Source organism: Gopherus evgoodei, chromosome 10 (assembly GCF_007399415.2).
Source record: "Gopherus evgoodei ecotype Sinaloan lineage chromosome 10, rGopEvg1_v1.p, whole genome shotgun sequence".
Taxonomy (NCBI): domain Eukaryota; kingdom Metazoa; phylum Chordata; order Testudines; family Testudinidae; genus Gopherus; species Gopherus evgoodei.
The window spans coordinates 2,251,371-2,275,516 of record NC_044331.1 but is presented as its reverse complement, the minus strand read 5'-3'; the positions used below and the strand labels follow the sequence as shown (position 1 = coordinate 2,275,516).

Below are 24,146 nucleotides of genomic sequence, written 5' to 3'. Positions count from 1 at the left end.
GTATAGCAGGGTGGAGGCAGAGGTTTAGTTAGTTCGATATATTCATTTACACAGATGCATCTAATGTCAATAAGAAGCACATTTAAAATATAGGCTAGGGGAAAAACAACTTGGCTATTTAATGTTATTTTCCTTTAGTGGCTCTACTGAGTGCGTGTCAAAAGAAAAGTAGTAGTATTCACATGCCTTATTGAAAAAAGTTAGGAACTAACATTTTTGAACTGAAAAATAGTAAAATATTGCACTACTTCACACTGTGTCCCTTTTATCTCCCAAGAGGGAAGCTATGGAATTTAAGTCTATGGCAAATTACTTACTGGAAAGCACAAATACATATTCAATTCTCACCTCAATGCTTTTTACCTAATTTAAGGAGCTGTGTTTAAAACTCAAGTACATTTTCAGTTAAAATTATTTCTAGAATGTTTTAGACAATCAATATGTAAACTATTGTGAGCACTAGTGTTACAGTTGGCATACACTCTAGTGTAGACCAGGTGGCCATTTTTACCATGCTTACATTTTCCTACTGTAGACAAGGCCAAGCAGTTAGTGATACAAGCTTCAGAGAAAGAATACAGTATTTAGTGTAAGATAAACTAATGTGAATTTATGTAAAGCTTTGAAAAAGGATGACCAGTTGGTCCTAGTAGCTGCTTTCTAGAGAGAGTACTTTGTTGAGAGCATTAAAACAAGAATTTGATGAGCTGAATACCCTTCTAGGCATGTGAGTATATGACATGCACACAGATCAGGACTAGCTTGACTGTTTTCATTTTCTTATTTCCATCAATGTATAGAAAAAACACAAGTGATGTCCTTTAAAGGTGCTTTGTTTTAATTTATCTTTTAAAACTAATCTACAGATTGTGACAACCAATTTAATTTTGCAGTCTAGGTGGTGTTTTTAGGCAAGCAGGTGTTCAAGTAGCAGGATCTCTGAAATCTGTCAACATTTTGTATGCTGCCATTTCCATGGAAACTGATACTGACTTAGCAAGAATGGTTTGGGTATTTCTAAACTACACTTTAAAAAAAAAAACTGGATAGGTTAAAGTCACTTGTGTTTTTTGTTTACCACATGTCAGTTTTAATGATAGCAGGGGATAGAACTCAGCTAAATTTCAAAGGCATTTTTCTCTAGCTGCTCCTAGAAAAGCAGTCAGTTCCAATGGTTCTGCAATAGCAAAATCCTGCGATTAAATTAATTTAAAAAAAAATATTGAGCCACTTACTTAAAAAAAAATTTTTTTAAAAACCCTTGCACCAGACTCATCCTTTCATCTAGTTGAAGGAAGATAAGATCTCACAATGCACTCACATATCACTCCCCATAAAAGTCTGATTAAATATTTTTACCTATTGAAATGAGTAAGAACTACAAGTGTTGTTCAGTCATTTGGCAAATTTACAAAATTAATCTTCCAGTAGTGAGTTAGGGAGCCCTCCACCTTTAAAAATTCTTGAGAGTTTGAACTTTATCTTAGTACCATCTAAAACAGTGGTTCTCAACTAGAGGCCCAGGGCCCCCAAGCAGGTCACAAGGGGTCCACCAAGCAGGGTCAGCATTAGGCTCGCTTGGTGCCCAGGGCAGAAAGCCAAAGTCCCACTGCACAGGGCTGAAGCCAAAGCCTGAGCAACTTAACTTTGTGGTGCTCCCTGTGGTAGTGTGCCCTAGCCAATTGCCCAGCTTTCTACACACTAATGCCGGCCCTGGCTTTTATATTCAGAAAAACATGTGGCACAGCTGAGTCATGGAATTTTTACAGCATGTTTGTGGGGGTGTCAGGAAGAAAAAGGTTGAGAATCTCTCATCTAAAAAACAGATTAATCATATACCTGCACTATTATCTTCTCATACTGGAGTGAGTGGGTTGAAGATTCTATGATTAGACGTGAATCTCCTTTATGAATAGCCCTTTTACGGGCAAGCATGTTATTTATAGAACTCATTGGTGCCATAATATAGTTAGCTTAAGCATTAGGACTGAACTAGCTATGCTTATAGCTACTCACGATATTGGGCAACATATAAATTCTATATTTGGGATGGGCCTGAGCACACAGAATCAGAGAACTGAAAGGGGCCTCGAGAGGTCATCTAGTCCAGTCTCCTGCGCTCATGGTGGGACTATTATCTAGACCATCTCTGACAGGTGTTTGTCCAACCTGCTCTTAAAAATCCCTAATGATGGAGATTCCACAAACTCCCAAGGCCATTTATTCCAGTGCTTAACCACTCTGACAGAAAGTTTTTCCTTATGTCCAACCTAAACCACCTTAGCTGCAATTTAAGCCCCTTGCTTCTTGTCCTAACCTCAGAAGTTAAAAAGAACAAATTTTCTCCCTCCTTGTAACAACCTTTTCTGTACTTAAACTGTTGTCATGTCCCCTCTGTCTTCTCTTCTCCAGCCTAAACAAATCAAATTTTTTCAGTCTTCCCTCAATGGTCATGTTTTCTATACCTTTAATCATTTTTGTTGCTCTTCCCTGGAAGTATGACCCTGCAAGTTATTGGAGAATGAAGGTGCCTCTAATAAAACAGGTTTGTTTTGTTCTCTCAGTTTTCTAGTTTAAGTAGTGGCTGGAGTGATGTCATTTTGGGCAGGAATAGATTATATATCCTCTAAAGAAAAACCTGACAGTTTCTCAAAACAGTGCAGGTTTTTTTCACTGAAGTGGGATTTGTTTGACAGTATAATTCACATTAGAAATAAAAGTCTTTAAATGTTGACTAACTAAAGAATGAAGAGTAAAGTGCTCAGTGACCTAAACCAGGTTCCAAAAATTGATGCCCTGTGACCACCAAAAGATGTCAGTTTTAATTAAATATTTTCCAAAACTATGGAGAAAATGAGATTCCCACCTCTGTACTCACGTTGCTATAAAACTACTAAGTCTTCAAAACAGAAAAGGGATAGGCAGCCCCTGTCAATCTATGTCCCCACAGTAGTCAAATATAGATGGAAACTTCCTCACAGCACCCTCACTCCCCTGCAAAAAGCCCTCAAGAAGTGAAATTCTCTCAGAGATCCAGACACCAATATCAGCATGTTTTTTCTGGACTCCTACTCCCAAGAGGCAGGATTAGACACTGACATTTTTCATCTTCATTCTATAGCTTCAACTAACTTTGAAATAAACTATATAAGCCATACCTATCATTTTTGTCTTTGAAATCTAAATTTAATTCTTAATACAGGGCCTTATTTCAAACAAAAGTGAGTTACTCATAATGAGTTAATAGGTTATCCCTTCCAACAGTAGCAACATGAAACTTCCTCTGTTTTCCTATCTAAAACAGCATTAACAAGTGTGGACATTTATAGTTTCTTCTGCCTGTCTACATGATCTAAATTGACCTCTATACATGCCTAGGAATCTGAATGTTAGGACAGGGTAATGCACATTTTGGCTACAGCAGACAGACTGCCACTGTCATCTGAATGGTTTGGCCAATGCTGAATCTGTCTGAAGATCACAAAAATGAAGACTATGAAATAAGCAGTTTGACAGTGACTGTCCCTTTGTTTGTTTTTTATTTTTCACAGGAATGTATTTATTACATCATCAAAAATAGCTGAAAAGCAGTGCAAAAATTAGGAATTTTTCTCAGTAAATATCAGGGTTTATTTTAGTGGACAGAAAAATAGATTTTCATTTCCTTCCCATTTTCATGCATCAGATCTTTAAACCATTATCTGCTAACAGCTTGAAGCGTGTACATGGGTGGCCTGAGATTCATCAGTATGTTCAGATGCACACACACTTCAGTTTGTGTGCTTGTTTGTTCAATGCATGTATCTTCTGGACCAATACATAGCCTTACTTCAACAGGCAGCTTTGCATATACACACAGACTAATGTAGTATCACAATAAATCTCATGCAATGTACTATATTTTCCTAATAAGTTATTTTTTATATATTAAAATGATACAAAAAAAGTGAAAATTCAAAAACAAATACTTCTTGTAAAATCCAGAAATTTTTCTGTAAAAATCAGTTTAAACTGAAAACAAAAGGGGCTTAATTATAATTCATAGCAATAATAGTATTAGATGGTGAGTACACCAACCATCCAGTATGGATTGTATGCACTTTAGTGATTTTACTAGGGTCTAAAAATGGCAGATAGCATAATTTCCTCAATTTTATAACAAACGTTGCCAGGCGACAGCGGCCACAGATGATGTAAAATATTGAGACCTATTCCAAATCAAGATGGTGCCAGTGCATGGCAGAATTACACAGCTGATTTTGGTGCAAAACATTTTTTTAAATGAGACAAGATGGATGAAATCTTTTATAGGACAAAAGGAATGACTTTTTAAGAAGTAGACAATCCCTTATTGTTTCGGAAATAAATATTCAAAAGGGGCAGAGTCCCAAATGTAGGTAAGAAAGTAAGAATTATGGAGTTCCTGATGCAATGTTGTAATGGAGAGAGACCATCACAAATCACAGAAACCTGATGTAGATAGGACTGAACAGTTAAATCTGAAAAATAAACATTGAGTTACATAGTGACAGATATGTAAGGTATACTTAGTATATGCAGTGTGATCCAGTTGGTGTTTCAGTAAAGAAGAAAAGAATATCAGTAAAGTTACTCTAAGCCAGTGGCTCTCAACCTATTTAACCATTGTGGGCCACATCCAGTACTACCTGTGTGGCCTTGAGGATGTCACATGGGCCGCAGCTGTGCTGATTGGGCCAGAGATTGAGAACCACTGCTCTAAGATGACAGACTGCTATAATACACCTATCTAGGTGCAGAACATTTAAAATTAGTGTGATAATGATCAGTTTATTTACCACCTGTAATAAATGGGGGTGGGGGAGAGAGAGACAGCTCCCTTTTACAGACACCCAACTAGCTATAAAGTCCCTCTTGGTGGCTGTTCTCTGCTTGCTTTACTTGTAAAGGGTTAAAAAAATCTCCCTGGCTAGGTAAAAGAAAGGGAGTGGGCACTTGACCATAAGAGCCAATGGGAGGGCTAGAACTTTTTTAAATTGAGGAGGAAAAAACAAAAAACAAAAAAAACAACTTTCCTTTGTCTGTTGTTCTCCAGAGAGGGGACAGAGCAGGACAGGGCTGGAGCTATGCTGTAAAAAGCTTTAAAACTAGGTATGAAAAAAGCATCAAATCATACCTCAACCCTAGTGATCTGAAACCTCAAATATGTAAGTAATCAGGGAATGTCTAGGGAGACACGATTAGGATTATTTCTTATTGGCTTGTGGACTCCTCTGTGCTAACACCAAATGCTTTTGTTTTGCTTGTAACCTTTAAGCTGAACCTCAAGAAAGCTATCTTGATGTTTTCTGTAATGGTTTCTTTTAAGATCTAGTGAAAAGTGTAAATTCCAAATGCATTTACCTTATTTTGGGGTTTAATTAAGTTTACCATTTTTAAGAACAGGATTGGATTTGTGTCCCCAAGAGGTTTGTGCATATGTTGTTTAATTAGCTGGTGGCACACAGGAAGGAATTCCCAAAGTGTTCCTTCCTGGGTTTTCAAAAGGGGTTGGGTTTTTTTTTGCACTTAGGTGGTGGCAGGATCTACCCATCCAAGGTCAGAGAGAAGCTGTGACCTTGGGAATTTAATACCAGTCCGAAGTGGCCAGTATTAATTTTTAAAAGACTTGTGGGCTCCCACCTCTGCACTTAAAGTGAGAGAGTGGGGAATAAGCCTTCACACCACCTAAATTACTGTTTCCACAGGATGTTAAATATTTACTGTCCACATTTCATTCTGACATTTGTTATTAAGGGAAAATTATAACTCTTTCTTAAACCAACCTAGAAGGGGAGGTAGGTTCTGCAGTGGACTAGCCTTTCTGCATATGAAAATCTAGGTTAATAACCCGTATTTAGAATCACAAGTGAAAGCATATCTTGGTGTATGGGTCTCATCCAAAATAGCTATGCTGGTTGGCATATAAACAGCACCTTTCACAGCATTTGCTTACGCATGGCTAGTATTCAGCAATCCATCACTACAAAACAAACAAAAAAACCACCACACAAAAATTCAGGGCAAAAAGAATTAACTTCAGATACATACGATTGTCTAAAATAGCCCACAAAGCCAATAATGAGAGTGAAAACTTAATTTATTAGAACCTAATAAACTTTCAGTAACTGAACCTTGAACACCTCATTCAGGACAAAAATTACATTTTGAAAGTATCTTAAGTAAAATCTTGCAGTGTACATGTACAGTATCTACTGAAGACTGCTAGTTTTAAAATTTTGAGATCTGTATAGTATTGGGGTATTGTTATGGCATCTCACTGAGCAGGTTCGGCTTTTTGCTTTTTATTTTCATGTTGAAAATATATTCTCACACCATGCATTTTTTTAAGTATGTAATGAATAGTCCTGGCTTAGTATATAAGCTCAAGTCTTTAAAAAAAAAAAAGTCAGATGCTTAAGCAGAATTTTCTCAAAGATTTATTTTCATGAAATTATTGTATATTTAAGACTTGTTACTGAAGTCAAAAAAACTGATGACCTTTTAAAATTTATTCAAAATTTTCACTTAATCACCACAATGAATCTTAAATGTAATACGATGCTATTTTAAATTTGAACCTGAGTACAGAGATAGCGAAGTACAATCACCCCTGTCATAGGCCCCATAAATTCTATTCACAGTAGCCCTTTTTGAGAAGCAGGTAGCGATAATAACCTTAAATTTGAACTTACTGTAAATAAACAAAACCATTTCTGTAGAATTCAGAAAGTATTTAAACCCAGAATACAAAAAGTATCTACCTTACAAACTCTTCTAAAATAGAAAAGCAACAGTGCAGATGTAAAATGTTTGAAGAGATTTGTATCAGAGTATTAAACTTTAAATTAAAATGACAGACTTGAGTTGTTCATGAAATTAGAGGGTTCATATGATTATATCTAGTGATTGCAGACTGCACATACTTTCCTTCAGTTTTCTCTATGTGAACTATTTATACAGAACTGTTGTAGACTACTTCTAATTTAAGAAACAGTTGTAACCTTTAAAGGTGTTAGCAAGTACGTTTCCTACAGCTTTGTTACGGGAAGTTTTAAAATACTGATTCAGTTTTTAGTTTGACTGGTGAAATCAGCTAGCCATACCTCTTCCAGCATGGATCAAGTTCCTATTACTTTAATATCACTGATTTCCAACTATAGATATAAACTTTGGTCATTGTGTGCTACGATTAAATGGCTCCGATTTCTGGAAAGCTGCTGTAGAATGTTTCAGTCACCTATCTCTGTCCTTAATTTATTAAGGAAGGTGCAACCCATAAATATTTTTACATATTTTCACTCAGTTGTCTCAATTGAAAGCTTACCTGCAAAATACAGCACCTATGGAAAACAAAGGGGTATTTTCATCCATACAGATAATATATTTCTGTATTAAAAGGAGTCCTTCGGCTGTCCAATTGTTTCCACAGTATATTTGTTCCATATGTAAGATACAAACTGTACAAGTTCTCCAGTTTACAAGGATTTCCTAATTTGCAGAAACAATTCACCCTAAATTGGCAATATATTAGTTTGTTTTAAATGCAAAGATTACAGGTAAGGTACAATCTTTAAATTTAATTGGCTCACTATAACAGAACAGAAATGTCATTTTGATAATACAATTTGCAATAGTACAACTATGTACATATATATATACACACAGCATTTTATGTCTCCTTCCATTACTTAACTAATATTAAGTAAATTGATTAAGTAACCTATTACTGTTTCTTTGTTATGATCTTAAGAATACTGAAACAAAAATGGTTCAGTTTTGCAGCACTTCAATTCTGTTGCAAATTCTTTTAGATATTAATTCTGGCTTTAAAGCACATCATTGAAGCGTGACTTTCCATAGTCTCCAAGGTCCATTTGAAGTTCTTTCTCGTCGTCATCTGCAATTGAAATATTCATATCAAAATTAATATACAACTAAATGATCACTACTGAAACTCATTTAAAAATAGCTTTCCAGTACACATCTGATTAGAGACATACGTGGGTACGGACATAGGTGCACACCACATTAAACCTGCCTGTTCACAAGAACAGAGTAGACAGGCCAGAGATTCCATGATGGCTGTACACCTCTACACCGATATAACGCTGTCCTCGGGAGCCAAAAAAATCTTACTGCGTTATAGGTGAAACCGCATTATATCAAACTTGCTTTGATCTGCTGGAGTGCACAGACTCTCCCCGGAGCACTGCTTTACTGCATTATATCCGAATTTGTGTTATATTGGGTCACGCTATATCAGGGTAGAGGTGTATCTAATTACAAACCCAGTGGTTTTCATTTTTTGGGTTGCCTCTGCTGAAGAAGTGGGATTTTGACGATGCTAGATACCCTTATTTTGGGGTGCTGAGTTTCAGGGATTTGATAGATTTTTTAAGAGATTCTAGGACTGGTTATATTTACCAGTTGAGAGTGTCCTTTTTAAATGTGCCAGACAATCCTATTAGATCCAAATCCTTTCCAGAAGAACTTGAGACTTCGTGCCTTCTCTAGTTTTCCCCACATTCACAGACAGTGCATTACAAGAAAAACCCCACACAACATAACTGTGTACCTCATGCAGAAAAGTTACATTCTTGTGTCTCGCTCTCACTGCCAAAAAAGTTGTATATGGTCTGATAATGAACCAAGCTATAAGTTTCTTCTCTCTTCCTCATGAGCATAAATGAGGAACACTCCAAAATCTTTGGCACAGTTAATTGTGAAGCAGTGGAAGCCATGCCCAGTATTTCAAATTGTACTTTTAATCAGTGTTTTTGAAGTCTGCTATTTTAAAAGTTTTCAAATGAACCTCTTAAGACACCATAGTACAGTGTCTCATGAAGTCTTTAAACAGCAAACTCTAGGCTTCAGTCTTGTATTTTATACATTAGCTGTGTTACTTTTTTTATAGTTTTCTTTCATCTTCAGATCAATTCAATCTTTGTTGTGCATTCATTTTCAATGTCATCATACTGTGTATGATAAAACTCTCAGGTAACCTTTCTGGATAACTGCATTCATCTTTTGAGCAGAAATGGATATCATCTGACTGATATCCACCATGTCATTTACGACATTTACCTGCTCAGGACTTGGGAAAAAAATATTTTAAGCCAGACATTAGCCATAAGTAGTGATAATAGATTTCTTTGGAGGGGGAGATCCAAGGGGAATGCCCAGCCCCACTGCTAATCCAAGATGCCGGAAAGTAGTTGAATTTCTAATCAGATACCATGTATGAACACTGCATGGCAAATTGCATCCTTCATATCAGCCTTTGTTTGGCAGGCTTTTGATAGATTTGTAACTTCATCCTCAACCACAAGAAGGGAAGAGGAGTTCTCTCTTCTCTTCCAGAATCACAACATTCAACACTCCTGCTTTCCAGCTTTGACTCTTTATGTCTATTTCCCCTCTAAAAATTCCAGTGTCTCAGTTACTGTTTCTTTACCCAATTGTATAATTAACTAAAGCTCACTATTTATCCCTAAAATGGCTACTTTACTAGCATCCATAGCAATTTGTCTAGAAGGCACACTTGTCCCTTATTTCAGAAGGATTAATGTTTTTAAATGGCACAGTTCAAACTAGATTTTTGGGTTCACCAAACTTTATAATACTCCAACAATCTACCACAGCAATTGTCAAACTTTACTGTCCTGTTCTATTTCTTCTTTCCAACCTAACATGGGGCTCTGGCCTTTTCCTTCCTGCTTTCAAACCAAGAAAGCTGAAGTTCCAGATTCAGCAGTGGCAAATTCTGAAAGATATTTCAAAGCTTAGAGTTCCCCTTCTTCATATTTGTTGCATTTCTCCCATTCCTAGAAGTAACACGGGCAAGGTTCACTGCTGGAAGAGGTTTAATTACATCTTCTCTCAAATGTGTCTTATTCAGTAAGTTCCCACTGAAATCTTCCTTCCTAAAGCACTTTGCATTTGCAAGCTGGAAAGTGTCAGTTTTAAGGGTTAGTATTCTTCTAACAATTCTGTAACAAGTCTTACCCTCATATTACATACTGCAATAGTCCAAGTCTCAAATTTAACCTATGTGAAATGTGCTCTGGTTCCTTAAGAGATAGCTAATACAGAGTAAAAGCAGCAAAGAATCCTGTGGCACCTTATAGACTAACAGACGTTTTGGAGCATGAGTTTTCGTGGGTGAATACCCACTTCGTCAGATGCATCTGACGAAGTGGGTATTCACCCACGAAAGCTCATGCTCCAAAACGTCTGTTAGTCTATAAGGTACCACAGGATTCTTTGCTGCATTTACAGATCCAGACTAACACGGCTACCCCTCTGATACTAATACAGAATGTACATTACTATGAAACCAGGCTGCCATGGTTTCAGGAGTATTTCATTTGAGCCAAAGACTCATAATACAGGTGTCAAGACTTATTAAAATATTAAAGCCACTCAAGAAGACTTCATCCCCTGGGTGATTTCTCTTATATGAATATGAAATTTGCAAACAGTAATATTGCTATTAAATACAATCTGGAACACAAACATATTGTGATAAAAAACATGAGCTGCTTAACTTGATTTGTTTGCACCTACAATACTTGGTGCTTTGCCTTTAAAGCCACAGAATATTTTCTAAAAACATTCTGGTTTACTTTAGTCAAAGGCCACTGAGATATTTTTCCTTCCACTCATTACAACAATGAAGACATGTCACCAAAAAGCGTGTTGACACCTTTTAATGCTTCCCCTGAACAAAGTATTTGGCTTTTCCCTGTTATTGATTTGTACACCAAAATCAGGCAAATAACCAGCACAGAAAAACAGAGCAAATACTCAGTGGTCATTCCTTTTCCCTTCAGTTCCAAGCCACTTCTTTCTTCTTGAACCTGTAGAGATCATATCTGCCACTCTTCTTCTCAGGCAGATGCTCACAAGTTAACACATTAACCTTTACCGATAAAAATTAAGCCCATTGCCACTTTTGATGTAGACAGTATGAGTTCCAAAAATCTAAGTTTCCTGTCTGCTAGTCCAAAATAAAGCCGCAGAACCCAGATTACTGAATTGTCAGGCATCATATCTGTAAACGTCCAGGATTTTTACAAAGCTATTTCTCTTTGCCGCCAGCTGATCCAAATCAATATTAAGTACAAACAAGTTAAAGCAATTTACAACCCAAGGCATATTCAATTAAATACAATTTAACCACAGCTCTCTGTACCTCGGACTTTTCAATTTCCCACCAACGTACCTTACAGAATCATGTTGTAAGAACTGGTGTACAAAACAGTATACTAAAATACACTGTTTATAATAGCATGCAACACAAGTGATGTTTACTCTTAATCTCATCACTTGCTCTGTAGAATACAAACCACTGTAACGATGGGTTACTACTGAACGGTCAGTCAAAACTGAATCCAACCTAAGAACTCTCACACTGAGCTACTCAGAGAGCGGCATACTGGAGGGGAACAATCCTGCACAGGCAGATAGTGTTGGACTAGATGACCTAATCATTTTTTTCCCCAACTCCAATTTATGATTCATAGAGCACAGCAGTAAAGGGGGCCAGGGGGGGGGGAAACTGTATTGCGTGGAATATGGAACAGTAGCACTTTGAGAAGATTTAGGAGTGGTCATAGTATTGTAGGGGCTAAAATGAAAAGCTAGGCAATATGGCCACGGTTTTAAAAAAACTGGAGTCATATTTAGTCACCTGCCTGAGTTGTCAAAAAAGAGATGAGCATCCAACAAGTACTTACTGAGGTAACTGTTGGATGCTCATCTCTTTTGAAGAACCAGACAGAAGCCTAACTTTAAGCTCCTATTTTTGAAAATCTTGATGCATGGTTTAGACAGTCACACATGCGAGTGTCTAGATACGACTCTTTCCTTAACTTTACAAGATGTAAGGTTCAGAGCAGAAACCCCATACTTCTGTACAGGCTATGTTTTCTCCAAATCAAAGCTACAAAGTGGGTTTTACAGACCATTAAAACTGAAGACATGGCAGCCCTATTCAGATGAAACTGAAGACAGTAATCCAGAGCATTTAGAAATGCACCTGTCACATTTGGTCAAAACTGCAAGAACAGGAGCCTCATGTTGGAAGAGCAGCAGTAATTTTCATTTGTCAGTAAGTTAATTCATTGCTCAAAGTTCCGATCTGTACTTATGTACTTTCACCTGTTCATTAGCTTCCCCACATCAACACTGCCACAGTATGATGCATATTTAAGTGCACAACTACACTAGTCAGTTGGTTCTAGCCATATTTAGGGTGTCCATTAACTATGCTTAGAAGAAAGTCTTTCAAATTTATTTCCTGCTGTACAAACCCTGTTATCTGGGAACTTTTCAGGGAAAGAATATGTGGTTACAATAAGATGATCAAGAACAGGGCACCTATAGAACTTTAAAATATTTTGTCTTACGCACTTTTCCTTTAGTTGGAAATATATTTAGAACCCTAAACAATTTTTCCATAAAATTGTGCAAACTTTTCACAAACTACTACTACATTACCATACAACATTAATACTGTAACTGCAGACAGGCAACGAAGAGTCAATACACTGAAGTGCACACAGAACAAAAGATGGAGGCATGCACATATAAACGGATATTAGCTGACTGAGTTAACTAGTTCTGAAGTTAATAGGGTGAATTGAATGTCTGTTGAATCTGTGTATTAAGCACAAAAATGTTTAGTATAGCTTTTAGCTGCAAAATGATGATAATTTTATGATCAGCAAACATATAACATCCGAAGATAGTTGTGAATACTATAGATATAAGTAGTATTCTCAAAATAAATGTTAATATGCCTTTGAAATTGTTTTAATGAATGCAGAAGCATGTGTGTTCAAAATAACTAGCTATGAGACTTCCTGATTATTGAAGGCAAATAAAACTGTTCCTGAAATTTCAGTCATCCTAACTTTACTAGCATAATAAAGCAGATTGTTTCAAAGATTTATACAATGTTAAAATATATTGTATTGAAAACCATCATAAGGTTGGTTTTGAAACAGTAAGTATAAACATAAGTGAAAGACTGCCTGAAGAACATTCCTTTCATGCTAAGGCAGTTTTGATTAGCTAGTAATATTGAAGCTGTACACAAATTCAACAAGTAAACTCAGTGTGGATTTTTTCTTTAGTGGGAAGGAGACAAGGCCCAAGCTCACCTTGGACGTCTTCTTCTCCACCATCACCATCTTCTTCTTCATTGTAGGCCAGTTCAGCCTGTTTGTCTGCCTCATACTCACCCACGTTACCATCATCCCCATTATAATCCGCCAATTTAGAGCCATGCTGCGGATCAACAGGGGATTCATTCTCATCAAAGAATCGGCCTGTGAAGTAGGCAAAGGATTAAGTCAGAAGCAAAGAGGAAAGAAAAGAAAAGAAAAGAAAAGAAAGGATTCTAACAAAGCAGACCATAGGTTAGAATCTTCAGTCCTCGTAGCGCATGTCAGTTGTGAAAAACTAATACAGTTTTATAAAAACATCTTCATGCAAAAAAGATTTACTTGATCATTTAAAAAGGAGTTTTAAGAATTCTGCTTGTCAGTGGCACATGCCAGCTAGCTCTTACGGTATCTGGTTACTATGGGCTTCACTCTTTTTTTTCTCCAAAGTGTTTAAATAAAAGGCTCCATATATGAAGATCCAGAAATACTATTCACTTTTCTTCGAATGCCAGGATTTATCCACGAATATGAAGAATTTTGAACTTAGATTTGCCTGATTTTTACCGTCACATTGGCATAAATTCAAAAAAATCTTCTCCTTAGAAAGCAGATTGGTGGTTTTCTGCTCTCAGTGGTGAAGTATAAATACTTCAAAGGAATTCATCTGGTCTCTTGAGTGCACCATGCTGTCTGTGGGTCCAATCCAACAAAGATTGGTCTGGAGTCTCTGGAATATTTTTGTGGAACTATGTAGTTACGATATCTTTATACTAACTTTCCTGTCACAATTTAAAGTTTAAAAAAATATAGTAAATTTCTTATGCTTTTAAGCAGGTATGAGGAATGGTTCCACAGTGAAATAAGGTACTACAAAAAACATGAACTAATTAGAACTACAAAATGGATAAAAAAACTAAATATATGAGAAAAGATTAATGGTTTAATGTCAAATTGAGAACAGGTGTTCGGTGGAGTATCCGGGGGGTCTGAGTCCAGTACAATTCAATAAATTTGTCAACTACTTTGATGAGAGAGTGCAATATGCTAATCAAATTTGCAGATATGAACCTGGAAGGATTGCAATTGGAGACTAGATTAAAATGCAATACCATCTTTATATATTGGAGAGAAGCTAAAAATGAGATTTGAGGAGATCACAATCATGACAGATGTAAAGTCACATATGTAAAAAGCAATTAAATGCAGAAAAACTGAATGGGAGAATGCCACTTCAACTTTAGTATCAGAGAAAAGCGTGCATGCAGTGGATGATTTCGCTACGAGAGTGGCACTGTTTTAAGCAAAGCTAAAGTTACCGAAGCATGTGATTAACAGAGATTGGCAAATACTGAGTAAGGTTTTCCACAAATATTTGCTTGAATTTTTAAGTGAGCTTTCTTCAGCTATGTTTGTTCGTCTTTTGTATTGCACTAATATTCACAGAATGCAAATCTGAGTTTAACTGGCACAAGCGTCCACAGAAAGTTTCTAAGTCATATACAAGGAAATTGGAAGATTACATGCACAGGTATGTACTACATGCATTTATGCAGTCTCAAAAAACAAAAAACACAGGGGACAGAAACAAGACCATGTTTCTTATTTGAGCAATCCCAAATAATGCACACGTCTATTGAACTGTACTGGCCTATTCTCAGAACTTTTCAAAATTAATCCATATACAAGACGCACAAAAAGAGTTTCATAACAGGTTAGAGGAAATTATGACCTGCTCATAAGCAGAAAGTCAAATTTAGATACATTACACATTTCCCACGCATATCTAGAAAATGTTTGAGACAATTGCTTTAATTAGCACTAAGTTAATTAATTTTTGGTACTGCATTTTAAACAAATGAAGGTCAGAACTCAGGAGAGAAGTACGAGTTAAGTTTTGTAAATAAAGATATATGAGGAAAAGAAGAACTGATCATGCTCACTCTACAGAAAAAGAAACGACACTAAGTCTTCAAATATGAAGAGAACCGATCAACTTTAGTCAGCCAAAGTTAGCATAACCTACAGTCAGATAATTCAGGTTAAAAACTGAGGAAGAAAGGTAGGAATAAAACATAGCTGCTAAAGAGTTGTGTCAGATATTGAAGGCTAGAATGGACAAATATTTATCAAGATTTATTTAAGAATAATTAAACCCACTGTGCCACAATGAAGAGCAATATATTTGAGGACAATCAGTAGTTCCTATCAACCCAAATGATTCTGTGGTACTGACTTGTAGCCGTCATGTGCCAGAAACATCAGAAGAGAGTGATTTTGAATAAAATTTCTCTCCAAAAAGAGAATCAATGGCCAACAGATGGTGCAGTGCCAACTGATATAACGAGACTATAGGTTCTGCATTTTTTCATTGTTCTCTAGCTTTGCAGAGTCATTGTTTAAGTGTGTATTTGGGACATAACTGTAAGATTCCTTGCTACCTGAGGCTTTATTCTGCAGCATATAGCATGTGGATAGACTGGTATTCCATTAACCTACATGTTACAGGACCAGGAAGGGCCCCAAGTGGTTCTGATATTCAGTCCATCAAGAGAATGGGCTTTATGAACAGCCAGAAGGCACCATAAGGTGGACAAGTGCCACTTGATAAAAAGTTAAAAGGTAGTTCCATACCCTTCTTTCAAAGAAATGCCAAGCCTTTCAGAATTTCGAAAAAAGATAAAAATATATGGAACACATGTAAGGACACAAAATGAGGTCTTAGTACACTCAACTCACCTCGAATGCCATTATTTTATTTACATATGTCCAGCCATGCACACCCGCAGTCTGAGACACACTCCTTGTTCCAAAGAGCCTAACAATCTAAACAAAAGAATCTAAACCAAGCAGCTTTGTACTACAAGAGAAATAAAGAAAATGTAGGCTTTGATACTACAGTAAAAAGGTGCTATAGAAAATCCCAAAAGATTACATTAAAAAAAATAAGGGACCATTGCATCCAACAAGATGACAAAAGCTTTCAGTAAATTGGTCATGTAGGTTAGGTGTTGAGTTCTTCTCATTTAAAGCTTGTAGTGAGAATTCTGTTAATTTACAAAACAGATTTCCTGGAGATTTCACTTTTACTTAAACTCTCACTCTTTACCATGTGCCCTGCAAAAGCTTGATATTTCGTTAGATTAATATTTGTAAAGTGCTATGGACGCACAGAAGCACCCAGAGCTAAATTATTATATTTATACAATCCATCATGTCCCTTTTCTTGAATGAGCTGACTGCAGCCAGGTATGGAAACAAGCTAAGTAACTTCTCCTACAAAACCATTACTGTTTAGGAAACTGTCCACAAGTATTCCACTTCTGGTGTGCCTGCCTCCCCTCCCACCATGCATACAAAGTCAGATTCTTTTGAACAGCAGTGTCCCCTGGGGCCTCACCGGTGCCCTGTAACCAAGGGCATAAGGGTTGGACAACCACAACCAGCCTTCACTTCCTTACTGCCAAAGACAAGCTGGAACCCATGCTGAGCATTGTGCAATTTCCTTCTCTAGCTAGTTTTTAAATCAGCATTGTAGTTATAATTCTTAGATCCGTATACTTTTTGAACTCATTGGCAAAAAAAAAACCAACAGAATTTAGATGGGAGGTACTCCAGCATAATACAGCCTGGACGTGGTGAAGTCAAAATCCCTAGGATCCTGTTCCTCTTGCAAAGCCACTATTCATATTAATAATGGACACCTGAGGTGCTTCTTCCACATCACTGAAGCACACATATTGCTCAAATGCTCAATGTTAGGCTTTTTCTGAGACACACACACACACACACACACACACACACAAAGGGAATCCCCCCTAAAAGTTTTCCTCATGGAAAGGTCCCTCGGGGTATCCTCCAAGCCAGCATAGACAGTGTCAGTTAGTGCTCATGTAAGCCCTGAGTCCAGTCCTCATCAAGCTAGTCCCATACAACCATCACAGAATCAGAAAAACCTCCAAACTCTCGTCGATGCAGATTTCAGAGGAGAGAGGGAGGAAAGAACACCACTCTCAAAGTGCTAAGAGACAAAGATCTCCCTCACCAGCACCCAGTAGAGTAGGAGACAGTTTGAGACCTGTTGGGCCACTGACACCTCAACACTAGCAGGTTTCCAGATGACCTCTGCACTGTTTCATGAGCTGGTACATGCCTTGACTAGTACCAAAGCAATGGCACTGAAACATCTGGCACCAAAGCACCTAATATGTTACTTGCTAATGTGTGAGATGCACCTTCAGAGCAGATCGTTTTGGTACCAGGAGACTTAACAGTAACCAGCCTCCCAAAATTGCCATTAGTAGCCACTAAAACTCCTAGCTCCGGGAGCATCTGGGTCAGCCACCTCAGTTTGTACACGAGATCATTAGGAATGATCTACAATGCCTGAGAGAATGGTTCCACCTATGGAGAAGATACACTCTTCCCTCCTCCACCTCAGCCAAGTAAAGTAGAGAGATGTCACCCACATACTTACCATACTCTCCTAATTTTCAGCCAAGACATTCTGACATGGACAAAATTCCACAGGAGGTGATGGGAAGAGAGGGAACTCATCTCTGGGTCCTCTTGGGGAATCCTCTCTCACCTAAACCACCACATCCCAAATCAGATACAATCATAGCCATTCTGGGGCCATTGGGAGATGCAACAGCAGGAAGACTTCATCGACTGTTTCTGCCTCCAAAGCCAGGTCCTCCCTCACAGCTTAGACCACATCAAAAAGGGCAACTGGTCCACCATACTTCTCAACATCTGGACCCAGGATTTAGACCAAAAATTTCTTCATGAGACAGATGTCCAGCCTATCCCTAATGAGGCTGTCACTCCAACTGTTCCAAGCCAGTAAGGTGATTAGTGGATCTTCCAGGAGCGACTCCAATGAATGGCTGATATCTTGGAAATTCCAGTAGAAAGAGCACAGGAGAAGGTGCACACACTTCTTGACATCCTGTATTCAATTTCCAGAAGACTGGCAATGCCAAAATATCAAAGAAGGTTTCTTGGAACAAACAAGGGATCTATGGGAGACCCAAGCATCAGCGACACCCACGTCACAGACGACAGATAAGCATTACAAAGTCCCATTGGAGGGGTATTAGTATTCCTATAATCACTCCATACCTGGATCCTTGGTGGCTGCAGCTGTCCCAAAGAGGTCTAAACAGAGACCACCTAAAGTAATACCTCTCTGGCTGTAAAGCCCATTCCTCAGCCAATTTACAGATACACCTATCAATCAAATTGCCAAATGCTTCTGGCTAGATACAACTTTCTGAATTGGGCCAGAACATCATTTTATTGAGACACTCTCTCAGGAAAATAGGAAAGAACTTGAGACTCATCATTGAGCAACAACTGGTAATTTGCACCTTTTTACAAGCATCTTTCGATGTCTCAGATGTCAATAAGCACCATAGCAACCCCAACTACTACATGCAAAGCATCTTGGTTGCAGTTGTCCGGTATTCTTAAGGAGGCCCAAGTGACCATTGAGGGTCCTTGAAGGGTGGATCATGACCTTCTCAGTACCCAGACCAATGAGGCCTTACATATGCTAAAAGATTCACGAGCCACCTTGTGCTCTTTGGGGGCATACAGCCCCACGTCCAGGAGGAACAGATATACAGTCCAACAGATATCCGAGCCTCCAAGGAAGAGGCAGAGGTCAGAGAGGAGACGAACTTATGACCCTCTACTCCCATCAGCAGGTTTGACAGCGCAGACAACAGCCAGATAGATCCTGTGGTTCTATTTTCTTGTCCTCACCTAATGTAATCCTCAACTTTCACCTGAATAAGTGATCCACCTGCTAGTTTTCTTCCCCAAGCCTCATACCCGTCACGGGTGGAAGCTAGATTCCAAACTTTAAGATGTAGTCAGGACTTTCTCCTACTGTCTGGCTTCAACAAGAACAGTCAGGAATTCACCTAGAGCAGGGGTCAGAAACCTTTCAGAAGTGGTGCGCCAAGTCTTCATTTATTCACTCTAATTTAAGGTTTCGCATGCCAGTAATACATTTTAACGTTTTTAGAAGGTCTCTTTCTATAAGTCTAAAATATATAACTGAACTATTGTTGTATGTAAAGTAAATAAGGTTTTTTAAATGTTTAAGACGCTTCCTTTAAAATTAAGTTAAAATGCAGAGCCCCCCCAGACTGGTGGCCAGGACCTGGGCAGTGAGAGTGCCACTGAAAATCAGCTTGCATGCTGCCTTTGGCACGTGTGCCATAGGTTGCCTACCCCTGATCTGGAGTGTTTCTGGCATTTGACAGAGTGAAAGGACAGCACATTTCTATCCAAAGACTATCTAAATGGGTACTGGACTGCACTGGAATATGTTTAAGGTAGAATACCGGGACCCGCCTACACAGATCAGAACCTACTCTCCGAGAGCTCAAGCAGCATCTGCAGTTTCACTAAGGTGTTCCAATCTCAGATGTGTAGAACAGCTACCTGGAGCTCAGTTCACACCTTTACTCAGCACTAATCCTTGGTAGAGAGCTCCAAGTCTGGTACCTTCTTTGGCAGAGTTATCATATAGTCATTTTTCAGTGAGTCCACTGTTTGTGAGTCATGAAAACTGAAATACATTTTTTGACAAAAGTCAAAAAAGGAAGAACAGGCTGCTTTAGGAAAAGTGGCTGTTCTTTGTGGACTATAGCAACAGTGTCCCCTTCCAAAAGGCAAGGGACACCAGTGTGTCAACACAAGAATTCCATTAACTAAATATTTCAGTATCTTTAGCTATTTCTTCCTACTAGAATAAGAGACTACAAAGCACTGTTGGAGAAAGTTTGTTCAGTTCATATTTTGTTAGGTATGCAAAATAATGACCCTGAATCAAAGTCAGTTCATTTCATTTAATTGATTCTGCTTTGCTTAAAAATAAAAAAAATATTGTTACTCTTCCTACCTAAAAGCAGCCCAAGTGCTTCAGACTTATTACAGACAAGTTAGTTTTCACTGTTCTAAAGCTTCACATTGAGAAGTAGATTTAAGAATGTTTAATCACCAAAACTTGTTTTTTGTTTCTTCCCTGAACAACATGCACACCATTTGGAGAACGTGCTTTTAAAAAGTCAACACTGAACAAAAGTTAAGTTTCCATAAGTCACTTATTTTTACAGATATGTTCATAAAACGCTTTTCAATTGGGAAAAAAAACAAACCAGAAGAGGTTTTTTTTGGTTGGTTGAAAAACCAAGAGCACAAATCTGGGCTTTTAAGAGGAAGTACAAAGCCTATCCCGGTACATAGAACTTTTCAGATGAAAAGTTCCCTGTGAACACCTTTGTTTTGGTGTAAGAAAAAAAAAACAACCCTGGATGAAATATATAAATCAACCTAAGTACTCACGCCAGTGCAACTCTGAGCTTTTAAAGCTACTAAATATAAACAGATTTACAAGAGACTTCCTAGGAAAACAAGACAAAATTAAATACGGCGCTAAAGTTACTCTTCTAAATGGCCTTTTCTCACTCTAAAGGAACTGTAAACAAGTAATTCTTAAACAGTTGAAATTAGGTCTTGAAAAATTACTAGGTTAAGATGTACTGAAGAGCAAAGAATCCTCAATGCTAACATGAAAAACTTGATATTTCAAAGACTGAAAACAATTTAAAGATGAAAAATAACAAAAAACATACTATATGTGTAACACACAACATGCAGTCCACATGATAAATTACAGAGCCATGTGAAATTGTATTGGTGATGCACCTTTGTTTCACCTACACTCTGCCCACTAATCCATCCTTGGCAGGACTACAACTCATTCTGCACATTAAGTGCAACTTGCTTCTGTCAAAAGGAAAATAATTCTCCAACACAGATAGAAGGCAACCTAAGGGTTCTGCTGGGAGATATGTTTGGAACAGAACACGCTTCTGAACAATATACAAAAAGCAACCAAACCAAGTCAGTTTCCTCCCCCATTATAGTACCAAACTATTTCTTTTATAACAGCATTCAAGACATGGCCACTAAGAAAAAAGGGTCAAAACTGAGTTAAGTCATATTGGATAGATACAAGCAGCTGTCTACCTGCACCATACAAACTAATTTTAATATTTTGATTGAATGTCTTCATACTTGTTATTTAAAATGTAATTTTTTTTAATTGCTATATTTTAAATACCCATATAGTTTAATAATTAAAATTACTCTCTGAACAGTGACATGCTATTATCTTAAGAAAATTAAGGAATGTACCTTCTGTAGTAATATCTTTACATATTTAAATTTTCTGCATGTTCAAGTTCTATAAGGCCACCTACACAATTGGTCAACTCTGTTTGTAATGGGTGTTATTGCAACAGATACAACACGAAAAGACATACATGCATCCCAAGATACTGAAGTACAATGGTATTGACTAACTTACTTTGCTTCATCTTCTGGAAGTCACCAACTCTATCCTTTGGAGCTTGTTTTCCAAGTTCAGTTTCAACTTTGTGTTCTTTTTTACTTTCCAAGTTTTGTTCAGGAATCAAGAGCTGAGGAGGATTTGGAGGTATCTGCTTCACAATATTAACATTTCCTTCATTGTCAGCATTTAAATCTAGAGCATAAAGAAATGTGTTATTTTGCCCTTTTAGTTTTCCTTCTGTACCATGTAAAAGGGAGTTTACAAAGCTTCCTCTAAAGATAATTTAGTGTAGTCTACACTTTTATTAATGAAAAGGGCAAGGGACCAATCGCTTCACTAAGACACTTTTCAATGTGTAGGGAAGTTTCTGACCCCATAAGCATAGGATTGTGCTAAGCTTCCTCCCCACATGCATTCTGTCCTGGATTTTTAATCAATGCCTCCTGTACAGAATTTAGGATTTCAAAAGTAAATTATTTAAATTAGGGCTGACAATTAATCGCTGTTTTAATTGCGCTGTTAAATAACAGAATACCAATTTAAAGTTGTTATAAATATTTTGGATGTTTTTCTATATTTTCAAATATATTGATTTCAGGTAGATCCCTTGCAAGGCTAGCTACAACAGTGCCATACCAATGCCTGTCCTCCCTTTCAGGTGACATTGTAAATAAAAAGCAGGCAACATTGTCTCCTATAAATGTAAAGAAACTTGTTTGTCTTAGTGATTGGCTGAACAAGAGATAGGACTGAGTAGACTTGTATGAGGTGAATTGAAAAATATTAATATCTTTGTTTCTTTTTATATTGCAAATATTCGTGATCAAAAATAAAATAAAATGAGCACTGTACACTTTGTATTGTGTTGTAACTGAAATCAATATTTGAAAATGTGATTATAAAATATTTTTGGATGTTTTTTCTACATGTGAATTGGTATCCTATTATTGTTTAACAATGCAATTAAAACTGATTGAGACTTTTTAAAATCTTGCAATTGCTATTTTTTTTTAAACTGTTTGACAGCCCTAATTTAAATGCAAAGCCACTGCAAATAGGGTGGCAGATACACATGAATAAGGAGCACAGAGAATCCTTTCAGAAAGTGAAATCCTTGCCCTATTGATTTCAATGGCAAAGCTCTTATTGAATGCAGTGGGGCCAAGATTTCACAGTTTCTACTGCTTTTCTTAGAGACAAGGAAAACTAATTTTATCCAGAACGAAATGGCTCTGACTTTCTTCCACAGAGGCTATGTACAATTACAGAAATAGATGCAGAAAGTTATATTTCTTAAAGATATACTATTTGGAAATTTAAAACATTTTTAAGCTTATACCTTGCAAACTCTGAACACAAAAATCCACTAGTTTTTGTATCTTAAAGTTTAATTTCTTTAAGAATTTGCGACGGACCATTAAGGGACATATTTTTCGTTTGACCATTGGTAGTTCTACTGGCACAACTTATAAATATCCTAAAGCTGTTTGGTCAATTTACACAAACACAAACTATGTTTCACCTTCCAAACAAGGATAGCATTTGAACATGCATTTTGAACTATAGTGTAGACTGAATCCAATCTTTTTCCCAGAACTTTAACAAAAATCAAACCCCTTGCTCTTTGCCTGACATTAATAGAACTAAATCTAACTGGTTAGGCTTAGAATCATAATTTACTGTTTCTTGTGGTTTTAAAAGTCAGTCAATGGATGCTTGCAGCTAACCTTAAATGATTTGGTAGCAGAAATTAGCTATTGAACAAGATCTTGTGAGATTTTGAAATGTCGCCTGTTAAGAGTTCATACCTGGAACCATATTTGGCAAATGGGGCTGTTTAGTTGGAAGATTCATATTGGGTTGATGACCTTCACTTTGAGAAGTTGAAATAAGAGGCTTCTTTAAAGCTAAAGAAAATAAATGGATTCACAGTAAGAGTTTTGTCCAACAGAACCACTACTATATTCTAGGCTTTACTTTATCAAAGTTCTATTTATACCAAATTTTATTTTAAAATCTCAGTGCTACAAGTGAGAAAACTTCTGGGTAAAGTTTTCAAAAAAGAGCTTGAATGACAAAGGAACTTAATTCCCATTGACTTAAGCACTTGACATTTTTACCTTCTACCAAGAATCTGAATGTTTTCTGACAGAAAAAGTCTGTATTGACACACACCTCCTAACATATATGGGTTTTAAATCATCTGGATTTAAATGTTCACTGCCTAATTGGCTGTCCAACACTTCACAGATTTAAATCAGAATTATATCAAATATCAATATCCTATAAAATTAGAACATGATTTTTCCAACCAGCAGGAGTATCTTCAGCTTTAGCAGGATCATTCTCTTCTATTCCAGGCATGCCTGCATCACCTCCTGATTTGATTTTCTCTGTCAAAATAAAAACATTAAGTTCTCCTGTATTGTTCTTTTGACTTTAATAGTGAATTTAGCATTGGTGAAAAGCGCTGGACTGACAGCACTGGAATCGAGTCACTTATCCACAGACCAAGTAGAATGCTAGCACAAGATTCCGCACACTGCCCTGCTAGTGGACCTCAGCTCTGTTCTGGAGGGCCCGAT

The 24,146-nt window shown here is 37.2% G+C and overlaps 1 protein-coding gene across 2 annotated transcripts in view; it reads right to left on the bottom strand.

The window, feature by feature from the left end:
- Positions 1-6,100: 6,100 nt before the first annotated feature.
- The window catches only part of CASC4 (cancer susceptibility 4), a 31,465-nt gene continuing 13,419 nt past the window's right edge, over positions 6,101-24,146 (bottom strand). Inside the window, exons 6-10 of one of the 2 annotated variants that reach the window (XM_030577104.1) lie at positions 23,874-23,954; positions 23,370-23,468; positions 21,577-21,753; positions 13,188-13,355; positions 6,101-7,918 (exon numbers count right to left, since the gene is read on the bottom strand). In XM_030577104.1, coding sequence (XP_030432964.1) covers positions 7,848-7,918; positions 13,188-13,355; positions 21,577-21,753; positions 23,370-23,468; positions 23,874-23,954 — 596 coding nt within the window. In that variant the 3' untranslated portion in view covers positions 6,101-7,847. The remainder of the gene's footprint in view (positions 7,919-13,187; positions 13,356-21,576; positions 21,754-23,369; positions 23,469-23,873; positions 23,955-24,146) is intronic. The other variant, XM_030577105.1, reaches the window with a different exon arrangement.